Source organism: Nasonia vitripennis, chromosome 5, assembly GCF_009193385.2.
Source record: "Nasonia vitripennis strain AsymCx chromosome 5, Nvit_psr_1.1, whole genome shotgun sequence".
Lineage (NCBI taxonomy): Eukaryota > Metazoa > Arthropoda > Insecta > Hymenoptera > Pteromalidae > Nasonia > Nasonia vitripennis.
The window spans coordinates 3,810,339-3,824,111 of NC_045761.1; the positions used below are offsets into that span (position 1 = coordinate 3,810,339).

At 50.8% G+C, this 13,773-nt stretch overlaps 1 protein-coding gene across 4 annotated transcripts in view; it reads left to right on the top strand.

Annotated features, from left to right (window-relative positions):
• Positions 1–13,773, top strand: part of LOC100121996 (protein artichoke) — a 113,824-nt gene that overhangs the window by 95,794 nt on the left and 4,257 nt on the right. For 3 of the 4 annotated variants that reach the window (XM_031932235.2, XM_031932234.1, XM_016988257.3), the window contains 4 exons: positions 7,510–7,881; positions 9,010–12,120; positions 12,345–12,733; positions 13,214–13,648. In XM_031932235.2, coding sequence (XP_031788095.1) covers positions 7,593–7,881; positions 9,010–12,120; positions 12,345–12,733; positions 13,214–13,648 — 4,224 coding nt within the window. In that variant the 5' untranslated portion in view covers positions 7,510–7,592. The remainder of the gene's footprint in view (positions 1–7,509; positions 7,882–9,009; positions 12,121–12,344; positions 12,734–13,213; positions 13,649–13,773) is intronic. The other variant, XM_016988258.2, reaches the window with a different exon arrangement.

Sequence of the window (13,773 nt, forward strand, 5' to 3'; positions counted from 1 at the left end):
GGAATCGCTGATTAAACGGCTGTTACAGCGCATGATATTGGGGAAAACGTCATCGTCATTACATGAGTTTGCTACGCACAGTAATGTCAAAGTCGATGCGATGAATCCCTATACACTCCCTGTGCAATCCCCGAAGATCCAAATGACCTTTTTCGAGAATTTTCCAGTTTTATCCAGCGCTGTAAAACGTATAGTCACGATGATGCAATTATAATCTTGTCAATTTTTTAGCTGCTCTGAAAATTTGTTTGCGCTTCGCTCGATTAATGCGTCCATTAATCTCGCGTAAAAAAATTGAGATCTGCAATGGCATGTCGCACGCAAAGTACACCTTAACGATCGCCACTCTCTGAAAAATCTCTCTTTCATGCGCGGATTATTATACAACTATCGGTATAACGATCCGTTTTGAAAAATAAAAGAGTCTTCTATGCGCGAATCCGTTTGAGCTAGCAGCACCGCGTGCGTGATTGACTTATTTAGGAAAGTGCACGTATTCAAAACGTGACGGCCCACTTATAGCTGTGTGCGCGTATAGATATATTGTACGGGGCTCTATTTCATTAATAACGCCGACTCTCGTCGATGCGCTTCGCATTAATTCCGTAAGCGCGCGTTAATTGGCAAAATCCGTTTGACGTCGTGCTACGAATTCTGTACACTATGCGCGTTTCTAAAACAAAGGATGATTATTTTTCAATTAAGCTCGCGCACAATTAGGATCGATAAATTAAGCTATCGTCGTCTCGCGCTTCAGTAAATAGGAGAAATTTAGTTCTATACATATCCGCGGAAGTTGAATCGAAAGCCGGCGAGCATAATAATGCTTCGAGTGTCGATCGTAAAATATACTCGTCGAAGGAGACCATTGGCCAGATCTAATGAATCGAAAAAGCATCGACGCCATTTGCGAAAAAACTGCTTCTAGATAGAATCCGCGGATCGTTAAACAAATTGAATCGAATGAGCCTTGGCGCTCTCGAGCTACATTTCTGCGTCTGCCACAAAGGCTCCGCGCGTTCCAGTTTCAACTTTTCAATAAAATTGCGCGCGAGTGCGCGAGGCGCATTACGTAATTAAAATCAATGCGGCACAGAAAAGCCGAGTCAGCGGCCCAATCGTGCAGTGCATAAGAGTATTCAATCGGCCTTGGCTGTCCATCTCGACGAATCGCCGTACATCGCAGGTGCTGGAGAGGAACGTGAAGAGAAGAATGGAAATTAGCCGCGCGCGTGAAGCATATGCAGCTCTCTCGACATCTAAATCCCCGTGTGGCACGCCAGCGCAGAGGGTAAGTGCATTGCGGAGAGAGAGAGAGTGGGGGGTTGGGGAGACCTCCGGCGCAATAAGCCGAGTGAGCAGTACAGCCCCGTTGAATAGAATAAACCTCGTCCCCGCACACTTAACCCTCGAGATGTGGGTTGCGCGATAGCATAGCGAATGTGTCGGTCTCGCCGCGGAAAGCTCGAAATAAAGCTGCAGCAAAACCCCCGCGAGAAAGCGAGAAGACGCGCGGGACGAAGCGCGAGATAGAGAGTGAGAGAGGAAGCAGAGGACGTTTGTCGAGTTACACGGCCGCCGCGGGTGTACACACTTCTTTTATTCTATCTCTCGTGCTTCGGATCAGCCGAGGAGGAGAGAAGAAGATATACGCGCGGGAAAAAGCCTTCTCCGACGCGCGCCTCGACTCCGCGAGCTACCCTTTAAAGGCTTCGTGTGCTTACCTTACACACAGCTCGACGCCCGGCAAAGCCTCGCAGCAGAGCACAGCAGCCGCGCACCGCTGCACGCAAGGAGCTACTTCCTCGCGCTACTCCTTTTGTTTCTTTGCCGCTCGCTCGGACGTTTTTTTTCGCTTCGCTCAGCCTGCAGTGCACTGTTGCCTGGCTCAAACAACAACTCGTTGCTTCGTGCAAGCGCGTGTACTGCATCGGGGAGGTGCGTCGCTCGGTCTGCAGGTACATGTACATGCACCCATATATCTATAATATACAACGCTCTTTCACTCCGTTCGCGTTTCTTGCTCGCCTTTACGAGCGCCCTCGCGCGTTCCTACACTTTGTCTTTTCACGAGCGGCCCTCGCTCTATCTTTTTCATTCCTGACGGCCCTTAAAAGTAGCCGTCATAATTTCAGACACTTTTTTAACTAACTTTCTTGAATGATGATAGAGGGCCGCGAAGGAAAGGCCGTGCGCACGGTGTATACGCGTGAACAATATAGTTCGTCTGCGTATTTGAAACAGAAAAAAGCTAAATTATTAAAAAAGCTTATTACGAGTTGCCGAGTAAATATAGGACAGAAGTGCATTAGGTAAATTGAGTTCGACCGTGGCGAGAACTGCGGGTAAAAGCAGTTTTTTACCCGGCCGCCCAAATATTCCCTCCGCGCAAAAAGCGCGGACTAACTCGATTTTCGCTCGAGATGCCCGCGAGAAATCAACTCGGCCCGCTCGCCATCAGCAACTAGTTTTGCTCGGCTTGACTGATGGCTAAAAGAGGGAGAGGGAGACGGGGAGAGCTAAAGCAATCCGGAAAGATGAACTTTCGCGCCCTTGCTTCCTCCTTTTGTCCGGCGCTGAACGACTTTACAACCGCGACTGACAGTAAACAAGTCCAGCGCTTGTCTCTTTTTCGTCCTCCTCCGTCGCATCCGCGTATATATACATATATATATATATATATATATATATATATATATATATATATATATATATATATATATATATATATATATATATATATATATATATATATATATATATATACATAAAACTCTGGTAGACTATTCCCACGACAGCGCCGGCAAATGGCTATACACTAGACTGAAAAAAAATAAACACATATGTATACGTTTGTTCGTTTACGTGTAGAGAGTGGAAAACAAGGCTGCTCTAGCTGCGCTTTATGTAGCCGTGCACGAGGAAAGCCCCTGTGTCTTGTTTTCGTAATTTCGCAGCCTCGATCTTGGCCGCGAGCCGCAAGCTCGTGGTGGGAGAGAGGGCAGCGTTATCCTTTACGAGAAGCTAGCTTTGCCCGAGCCAGAGCTGTCGAGGGAGAATCGGAAAAAAAGCTGCTCCACCGCGGTAAAACTGCGCAAGAGAGAGAGAGAGAGAGAGAGAGAGAGAGAGAGAGAGGAGAGAGCGAATCCGCCGAGGTAAAACTTTAGAATCCCGCGAACAACTCTCCGCAGAGTTCATTTGTCCTCGGCGCTCGCGCACATCGTTGTGTGCGCCGCAGTTGCCTCTGACGAGCGAGTTCAACCAAGTCGCTTTCCAAGCGAATAGCACGGCGCCGGGAAATTAAGCGCGGAAAAAATTAATTCGATTTTACGATGATATAACGGGGATAAGCGTGAGCAGGACAATATCGGATTTTACAGTCCAGTTAGCCGAGGTGTTCGAATGCAAATAAATTCGCGCGCAATAATTTTAATTGCAAGCGCAAGAATTCTCGCTTGCAATCAGCGCTTTCAGGAGAAAGGGCGATGCACTGTGTAACAGTGAACATCGTTGTATAATAGCGATTGCGCATTTACCGCGATACGTGCACTCTTTTTCGGTGGTAGAAGAGGCGGAGAGCTTTAAACGCTATACGACGGCTGCAGCTCGTCGACGACGGAACGGTTTATTTTTCTCGGGCGCGGCTGGTGCGAGTAAAAAATAAAAATTCATGATTCACGCGCGCAGTTGCAGAAGACATTCCTCCTCTTGAATTCGGTGCTGTACGGGGAAAAAAACGCGGCGTGTAACTGCACGCTGACGTTGACACGACTAAAAATGGCGAAAAATGGAATTTTCATCGCTCATCCTCTCGGCGCGAACGATAAATAAAAAAAACTTTGCGAACTTTTTCGGCGAGCGATGTATTCCAACGCCCCTATCGCGTTACACTTATAATCATAACATGTTAATTGGAAGACTTTTTATAACATCCTGTATGTATTAATCCGCGTCGTTTGATCGGCGATCGCGAAAATATATCTTCGTTCCGAAGCAGCTGCTTGGTTTCGGCTCACCGTATATACTTATATATCCGCTCTCGGTGGTCGACCGAAAACATATTTCTTATCTGACTCAAAGTCGACCGCCGGGTCTACTTGTGGCAGCGCCAAATTTTATTTTACTTTTATGACCCAGCCACGCCGCAAGAGTAAGCAGGCTGGTGGTCAAGTAGGCAGAGTAAGGAACGAACCTTCGTGGTCAGCTGAACCTTACCTCTGAACTTTAAAAGCATCATAAACCCGCGTATTACCTGGCTGTATGCACCGCTTGTTTCATTCCGATATACTAATTCCTCCACGAACTACTCATACTTCTTCGACATCGATGCGAGCACGTATTTCTTTTTCCGACTGTACCGCGGTGAAATTACGCGTAACCCCGGCTTCACCTCGTACTATAACTCCTATACACGTAGTAATAGTACCGCCTCTCAAAACGATCAACTTTTTGCCGAACCCGGGCAAAAAGAAGCGATCGCGCGCTGCAGTTCAAGGAGCGAGCATTACACGCTCCCGGGGAAAGTATAATTCTTTGATCAACGAGGGATTAAAACAAAATGCAACTTCGGGAGCTTCGTGATTTATGTAGGTAAACTTTAAGCCGGCGCGGCGCTCCCGGTGTGTGTTTCGCGTAAAAGCACGTTCCTCCTTAAATCGAGAGCAGTGCATCAGGATTACCGCTCCGTTCGAGAGCCCGTACACATCTCTCCGCCGCTCGATCTCACACACACACACACACGTGCACACGAACAGCAAGCGCTGCGGAATTGGATTGGACGACGCACCGAAAGCGCGCAAGTAGAGAGCCGGTCACTGTGCTCTTGCTTTTGAAATCGAAAAAAGCGAGAATTACGAGCCCGGCGACGGCGCTAGAGAACTATCTATATGGCAGAGACCAAGTACCGCTACTGCAAGCCCGTTGTTCTCTTTGTCGAGACGTGAAAATTCACGAAAGCTCTGATCCCGCACGAGTATTATTTGGATCAATTACGTGAATAATTACTCTCTCTTTCTCTCCGCAATTCTTTCAGCCGCGCCGGAGACATTCTTTTCTCTCGTAGCGGTCGTACAGTGGAATTTGTCGCGAATTCATGGTTAAAGGTTCTCACGAGTTTCAGTGGCGTATCAAAGAGAAATGATTATAAATTAAGCAGTTCTTCTGTATTATAGTTATGCTCTTATAACTTGGCTCATCCCTGCAGAAAGGGAAACTTTAACCCGGGCACACGACCCCGAACAATACGCGAGTTCGGTAAGTCCTCTTATCTCGGAGTTTTCATCGTTGAAAATTATTCAGCGCCCTATATTTTTTTTCTTCTTTCCGCTTATACCGTTATTATATACGTATATACTTATTCTTATGCTTCGGCGACTCTTTTTTTTCTTCCCTCCCTCGCTCGGCGCGAGTTTTCCGGGGGTTGGTCGCTTGACTTTGGCGAATCTTTTTTCCGTCTTCCCGATCCACTTTCCCCCGGCAATTTGCCTCGGCCTCGCGCATTATTAACTTTCCAACAAAGTATGTAAGCGGACGGGGCACATTGTTATTCTTAGACCTTTATGGCGGCGCATTAAAATTCGCGGAAAACCAATTAATTCATGTCGCAATAACCTCCGACAATGAGATTTTCCACGAAACTCGAGGATATTTCGCTTGTTCGATCCGTTTGACGATTCGTTGATTTTTCGCGCGGTAATACCCTTGACGGATATGAGTTCGTCTGTCGACTATATAAAGCTGATAAATACCCCCGAAGCGTCTCCGGCGCTATGCGAGTGCTTTATAGGATAATAAAATACGCTAACTAGTCGGAGCTCTGGCTGCAGTCTCGTGGCTTTAATTCGTGGCCGAGATGTCGTACGCTCGCCCGTCGACAAAATTCAATTATTCGATTATATAATCACAACGACTGCGGCCGCGATTCGTAACAATGATGTATTATTATTCGCGTGCCATTAGTAGTCGTCACTGCGACTAATACTATTTGCCACGGGTGAATTCGATACAGTACGCACAATGCAATCGCAGTCATTCGACTAATAGCACTTGAATTTCAAGCGAAAAACGCCGCAATTCAGATATGGGTATAGGCGTATACCCTGCAGTAATAGGAGGCGATCGAGAGGAGCGATAAACTTGCGCGACCGAGAATATGGCCGATTGTATGGTCCGCAGTATCCAGTTCGAATTCCCTTCTATTTATCGCCAGCGATTCGCGCGCGAGGTATTATAGGTAGACACTCGGACATCATAGCAGCCTTTCGAGAACGTTTAGAACGGAAGTGCTTTTGCGTCCGGATGGATCCATCAATTATACACAGGCGCGTAACAAGTGCCGCGTGCGCGCAGGCGCGTGGCAAACGTACACTTTATTAACGGGTATATGCACGACGCATAAAGATTGCGTACATACATGGATGCGTATATGAGGGAGCACCGCAACGTTTTAATTCGATCCCAAGCTCGGCGAGCCACACTGCAAACTCGCTTTCGACTCATGCCAACGAGTGCCGCATTAATGGGCCAGAAGGATCTGAATAACGTTAGGAAGTTACCTAACCCTCATCGTGTGTGTGCGCGGGTATATACATACCTTCTGTCGGCCGCTGCTCTCTAACTTTCCGCGGCACTCTTTTCCTCCTTTACCTCCTTGTCGCGGGGCCGTCAGGTGTGTCCTGTGGAGTTTAAAAAATTACCTTTTCATTTGCCCAATTTATCCGCAGCTTTTGCTCGCTCCATGTGTACATCGAGAGCTCCTTCAGTCAGACGTGTATTAGCTGCTGCTTTTTCTTCTCTGCGTGAATCGGAAAATTCGCTTATATATCGCTCGCTAATTTGCTTATTATGATACCGCTGAAAAAGTTGGGAAAGATTTTACATTATGCGCCGGCCCAAGTAGAGAAGTTCTTCCGCGTGCGCGCTGGCTTAAATGCATTGGGCGCGAGCGAGCGAGCAAGCGGCTGATGAAGTTTAAACAAGCTCGAAACCATTTCGCGCCCGCGCGCAGCTGTGGTCGATTAAATTTGCATCTGCTGGAAATCATAATATCGCCCTCAAAGCGACACGCCGCGAATATAAAAAGTTGAATCTCAGAGATCCCGAGCGCGTGATAAATGAATGTCTCGCAAAGTTTATCAATCAATCTTTACCGTATGTATGAGCCGCGCTCGTGAAATACAAGGATTCGAGATAAAGCCGCGCGGTTCGATTACAAAAAGCTGATGCTCGCGCACGCGCGCGTTCTAAGAATCACTTAGGCGGAAACACCGTAAATTCGAAAACTCGTAAATAGCGATAAACTCGAGGATAGATGGGAGGGGGGCTCCCTTCGCGAAAACGTTGGTATAAGTGAAAAGCCAGCAACTCCGATCCCGGAGAGGGGTAATTCCCCGAGGAGAACGGTGGCGGCAGGAGGGAGCTTCTGCAGCCAGCTGCGCGCAAAGCGAATCTCGACGGCGTCATAAATCCGCGGATATCTCAACCGGTCCGTTTGTTTGTGTGTGCTTGCAGGGCTGGCCGGTAGCCGGCAGCTCTCGAGTGTCGTATAGAAGGACGGCGGCGAGGATGCAGCTCGGAGTAGCAGCAGCGCGATAATGCAGTGGACGACCTGGCCGCGCGGCAAACGCAAGCAGCAGGGGCCGGTCCTTCGATTATCCGTTTGCTCGCTGCCGCTGCTCCTCGGGCTGCTTTGCTGGCTGCGCTCGTCGGATGCCAAGAGCGCCGTCCTGAACGCCGCCGCGACCCAGTGCCCGCCGCCCGACGCCATACCCGGCTGCCCCTGCTACAACTTCGACGACGGCCTCTTCCTCGAGTGCACCGGTTCCACCGAGGAATCGCTCAAGAATTCGCTGCTGCGCGTCGTCAACCAGGCCAAGCCAAGCGGTGAGTACATTGTCCTCGCTCTTCTACGCTCTCGTCATATGCTAATGCTAATGTCTGAGCGACACCGCTATTTTCGTTCGTTTGTTTTTTTCATCTTCATTTTCTCTACCGCTTTCCATGCCCGCATTGTTCGCATTTCTTTTCGCTTATATTTTGAGTGTACGTACGCCTTTTACGCCCTCGCGCGTAGGCTAGCTCGAGAAATCAAAATCCGCACAATGGCCGTTCACTCCGCTCTGATTTCCCGTATGTATACATACGAAAGCCCTTATTTTCTCTGAATCATTCTCTTTTGTTGCGAGTTTCCAGCCGTCTTTCTTATTTTTGTTGCCCCTCTTTCTGCCTTTTATCCTTGCTGCTGCGACTGCCTTTCTTCTCTCTCTCTCTCTCGCGCGCGCATGTGGGATTTTCGCCCGAGAACTCGGAAATGCAGCGTAAGTAGCGACAGCTGCTTCCCACGCTCAGATCTTCCACTCGTCGGCGGAGCTGAGCGCCTTGCACGAGCTATTTCCGTCGGAAAGATTACCAATAGTGCTTGCAAATCGAGCGTTTTTTATGCAAAGAACCGCGATATCTCCGACTTCCGGATTCCATAAGCCATCACGAGACGGCTTACCCGGTGCCGTCTGTTACTACTCTACTGCGTTATAGCGCAAACTGCTTTATGTGGTGCGAAGCATTTTTTTGTGTGTGCTTTCTGCTCTTAGCTTTGTTATACTTATATGCATTATACTTCTGAGTTTAATGCTCGAAATAAGTATGCCCTCAGCATGTAGAGGCTTTTATGAACTCTCGAAGAATCCCTTACAAGCTTCTTCCATCTCCACAGTGCGCGCGCGGAAAGTCAATTTTTATTAAAACTTTTACCCTTTATGTGAACGACGCGATCTTAAACCCGATAATGCGGTCTCGATGCGGATGCCTGCGAAGAAGCGAACCGTGGCTCAGCAGCAGCAGCATTAGTTTTTACGAGACGATAAGTGCATGCTCTGCGCACATTTCAGAACTGCACCCTCCTAATATACGTAATTGTAACAAGTCAAACTACGCCATTAGCTTTGCATGATGCGACGCACATAGAATACAGCCGACCCTGGTAGTAAGAGCACAAGAGCATAAAAAGAAAAGCCGACTGGCCGGCTGTTACAGACGCGGTTATCCAGTCGCTGAGCGTCTACGAGCTCGAGCGCAAGGTCGAGGAGCTGCGCGCGAACGTCTTTCCCACGGGAGTGCTCGTGCGCCACCTGCAGATCTCGCAGTCGGGCATCCGCGAGATCAGCGAAGGAGCCCTGCAGAAGTTCAGCCACAGCCTAGAGTCCCTGGCTATCGTCTCGAGTCGTCTGAGCAGTGTGCCTCAGAAGGCCTTCAACAGTCTGAGCCGCCTCGCGGCCCTCGACCTCGAAGCCAATCTCATCCACGACCTGCCGAGCTTTAGCTTTTACGGGCTGTCGCTGCTGAAGCTCAACCTCAAAGCCAATCAGATCAGCAAGATCTCCGAATACGCGTTCGCTAGTCTCGAGGACAGCCTGACCGACCTGAACCTCGCCGAGAACAAGATCCGCCTCTTTCCCATGACAGCTCTGCGCCGACTGGAGCGGCTCACCTCTCTGCGACTTGCCTGGAACGAAATATCCCAACTGCCCGAGGACGGCTACTCGCGCCTCGACGTCCTCAATTTCCTCGATCTCAGCAGCAACAACTTCCTTGTCGTGCCGCTCAACTGCTTCCGCTGCTGCCCGAGTTTGCGCACGCTCTCGCTCTACTACAACGCGATCGAGAGCGTCGACAAGGACGCCTTCATCTCGCTCATTCACTTGGAGTCTATCGATCTCAGCCACAACAAAATCGTCTTCCTCGATGTAGCCACCTTCCGTGCCAACCAGAAGCTCAGGTCGGTCGACCTCAGTCATAACCACGTACACTACATTCGGGGGGTCTTCTCACGGCTGCCCGAGCTTAAGGAACTCTTCCTCGCGGAGAACAACATCCTCGAGATCCCGGCTGACGCGTTCGTCGGTAGCATGAGCCTCTCGGTCGTCTACCTTCAGCAGAACGCGATTCGCCGACTAGACTCGCGCGGCCTCGCCAGCCTCGAGCAGCTCGGCCAGCTCCACCTGAGCGGCAACTTCATCGAGCGCGTGCCTCGCGACTTTTTCGAGCACTGCGAGAACCTCTCGAGCCTCTCGCTCGACGGCAACAGCATCCGCGAGCTTGAGCTCGGTACCTTCGCCAAGCTCAAGCAGCTACGCGAGCTCCGGCTCCAGGACAACCAGATCACCGAGGTTCGCCGCGGCGTGTTTGCGCCCCTGCCAAGTCTTCTCGAGCTGCACCTCCAAAACAATGCCATCACCGACATGGAAACCGGTGCGCTCAGGTCGCTCCAAAGCCTGCAGCACGTTAACCTGCAAGGCAACCTGCTCGCTGTACTCGGCGACGTGTTCCAGGTGACGAACGAACCCGGCGGCGCGTCCGGCAGCTCCTCTCTCATCTCCATCCAACTGGACAACAACGGCCTAGGCGTCCTGCACAACGACTCGCTGCGCGGCCAGGCCAGCGTACGCATCATGTGGCTGGGCCACAACCGGTTGACCCGGCTACAGGCGCCACTCTTTCGTGACCTGCTGCTCGTCGAGCGCCTCTACTTGACCAATAACTCGATCTCGCGCATCGAGGACACGGCTTTCCAGCCTATGCAGGCTCTCAAGTTCCTCGACCTGAGCATTAACAAGCTCAGCCACGTGACCGTTAAGACCTTCTCTGAGCTGCACGAGCTCGAAGAACTCTATCTGTCGGACAACGGGCTGCGCAGGCTCGACGCTTACGCCCTCACGGCATTGAAGAGACTGCGTGTCCTGGACTTGTCCAATAACCGTCTAGCCGGCCTCCACGACACCATGTTCCAGGAAGGCTTGCCCATCCGTAGCCTGAACCTGCGAAACTGCTCCATCGGTCTGATCGAGAGGGGAACCTTCCGCGGTCTTAACAATCTGTACGAGCTGAACCTGGAACACAACAGACTGACCGCCGGCGCCCTCGACCGACTGGACATACCGGGGCTGCGCATTCTTCGCATATCGCACAACAACTTCAGTCTGATCAGCGCCGAGTCCCTCGACGGCTTGCCTTCACTGCAGCAGCTCAGCCTCGAGTCGGCTCATATTCACGCTCTACCAGCCGAAATCTTCTCGCGAAACAAGAATCTGGTCAAGGTCTTGCTGAGCGACAATATGCTGATCAGCCTTCCAGGTCTTCTGTTCCTCGAACTCGAAGTGCTCAAGGAGCTCAGACTCGACGGTAACCACTTCCAGAAGATACCCTACGAGGTTTTTGCTAATGCTTCCTCCATAGAGCAACTCTCACTCGCCCGCAATCGCATCTCTCAGGTCAACCTGTTCAGGTTGCGCGGTCTGAAAAACTTACGGGAACTTGACCTGCGCGACAACTCGATCGACTCCCTGTCGGGCTTTGCCTCTGCCAATCTACAAAAACTTGTGAGCGTCGACCTGGCTCATAATAACCTGACCGCCCTGCCGGCTAACTTCTTTCTTCACTCGGATCAGCTGCGAAAGCTTGAGCTTGCCGGAAACAAGCTCCGTCAGATCCCTGCCGTAGCTCTCTCCGCCCAGAACGTGCCCAGTCTGGGCTGGCTCAACGTCACTGACAATCCGCTCGTCCGCATTCACGAGATCAGTTCCGAGGCCAAGTATCCCGCGCTCCAGGAGATTCACATCAGTCGCACCAACCTGACGATCGTTACCAGCCAGGATTTCGAAGCCTTCCCCGAGCTGCTGCACCTCTTCATGAGCAACAACTTGATATCTCGACTCTCGCCCGGGGCCTTCCACAGCCTACCCAAGCTTCTGAGCCTTGACCTCAGCATCAACGAACTCGAGTTCCTGCCGCAGGAGAGGCTGCGGGGCCTTGAACAGCTTCGGCTCCTCAACCTCACGCATAACCGGCTCAAAGACCTCGAGGATTTCTCACCCGACCTGAAGGCTCTCCAGGTGCTCGACCTGTCCTACAACCACATCGGTCAGGTCAGCAAGACGACGTTTCAGCACCTCGAAAACCTGGCGGAGCTGCACCTGCTAGGCAACTGGATAACCTCGATCGCAGCCGACGCATTCAAGCCTCTCAAAAAGCTGCGTCTCCTTGACGTCAGCAAGAATTATCTCGAGAACCTGCCACTCAACGCTTTCAGGCCGCTCGAGACGCAGATCCGAAGTCTACGAACCGAAGGTAACTATTATTTCATTTAATGTACTTGAAGAAAATGCTTTTACTCGCTTGCGCACACAATACCGAAAATAAAAATCGACGAATTGTTATAAAGACAAAGCGATGCTCGAATCGATATCTGAAAATAATGAGATGCGCTGTAAGCCTCTTTGTAAAAGAGCTCCCACGCAAAATGCCGTACTAAAGTGCAGCTCGCTCATTCTCTCGATTTTCGTTTCTCGCAGAGAACCCACTGCACTGCGGCTGCGAGTCCCAGGAGCTGTGGGAGTGGTTGCGGGATCATCAGAAGCTCGTCGGCAGTGGCGGTCTGGCTCGAAATCGCGGCCCTGCAGGCGGCGCACTGGCCGCAAACGAACCAGGGACAGCGGCGCAAACGGCCGTTGGCGGCGGCAGCGGCAGCGGAGGTGTGCTCAGGTGCGAACAGCCACCCGAGCTGCGCGGTCTCGTCTTCCTGGATCTCGACCCGCACGCTTTTTGCTCGGCGCCGCTGATCCCCAAACTCGACATTCAGGATATACAGCCGCACTCCGTCCTTGTGTCCTGGCAGAGCAGGAACCACTCCGGCTTGTTCGGCTTCCAGGTTGCCTTCTACGCGCTCGACAACTCCGACGAGGTGAGCACGCTATCGTTTAAAATCTAATGACTGCTAGAAATGATTCGATATACTGAACGATTTAACCAATCGGATTCTCCATTCCAATTGAGTCGATTCGCTTATTCAATATCGAGTGCATTAATTTCTCTGTGTTCGCCGCGGATGTATATAGAATTTTACCTCTTAAAACTTCATATACTCCAAAGATGCATCGGAGATTGATTAGCTTGATTCGTGTCACAATAGAAAGTCGGAGTGCCGCCTCTTACGTTCACCTATTTCTAGACTCAATAAGCGCTATATTAATTAAGCTTCATACATAGTCCGCGAATCATTGGTTCGCTTAAAATATCGCTGGAGCTTCCGGTTCATATTCTCTTCCGTGTTCTTTTATTTATAGAATAGAATAAATATTGATCCCCCTATGATAGTAAATTTTGGAACTTCGTTTTTTATATGTAGAATTATACAAAAAGCTCAAATCCCGTGCATTCGCAGGTGCACAGCAAGAGGCTGGAGTCGAGCGCGCGCTCGGTAAGACTGACGAAGCTCCAGCCGAACTCCCGGTACAGAGTCTGCGTGCTGGGCCTGGGCAGCTGGCCCACGCGCTCCTCCGAGGAGAGCAACGGGCTGACTCGCAGCGGACGCAAGCAGCCGGCTCCTCGGTTCAACGGCTCGCACAACGAGGTCATGCTCGAGAAGTCGTCGCTGCCCGAAGTCGACGTGGACGCTGCGACGTCGCGCTGCACCGAGGCGCTGACTCTCGAGCTGCCCGACGCTGTGGCCAGCAGTGACGGCTCGTCCATGAACAGCGACGAGACTTCCGACAATTCCGGGGGCAGCGTCCTCACGCGGAGGCTCGGGCTGATAATCGGCTGCTGCATGGGCTTCGTCGTCTTCATCCTGCTCGTCTCCGTGCTCGGCTATCTCAAGGTGTGTATACAGCTACTAATCCGAGACGTGCGTGTGTACGGTGTGTTCCCGGCATAGAGCTGCGGCGATTTGCATAATTCGTGTTTGGGTTAAGTTTATGCAAGCTCGTGAAAATTATTTGCGCT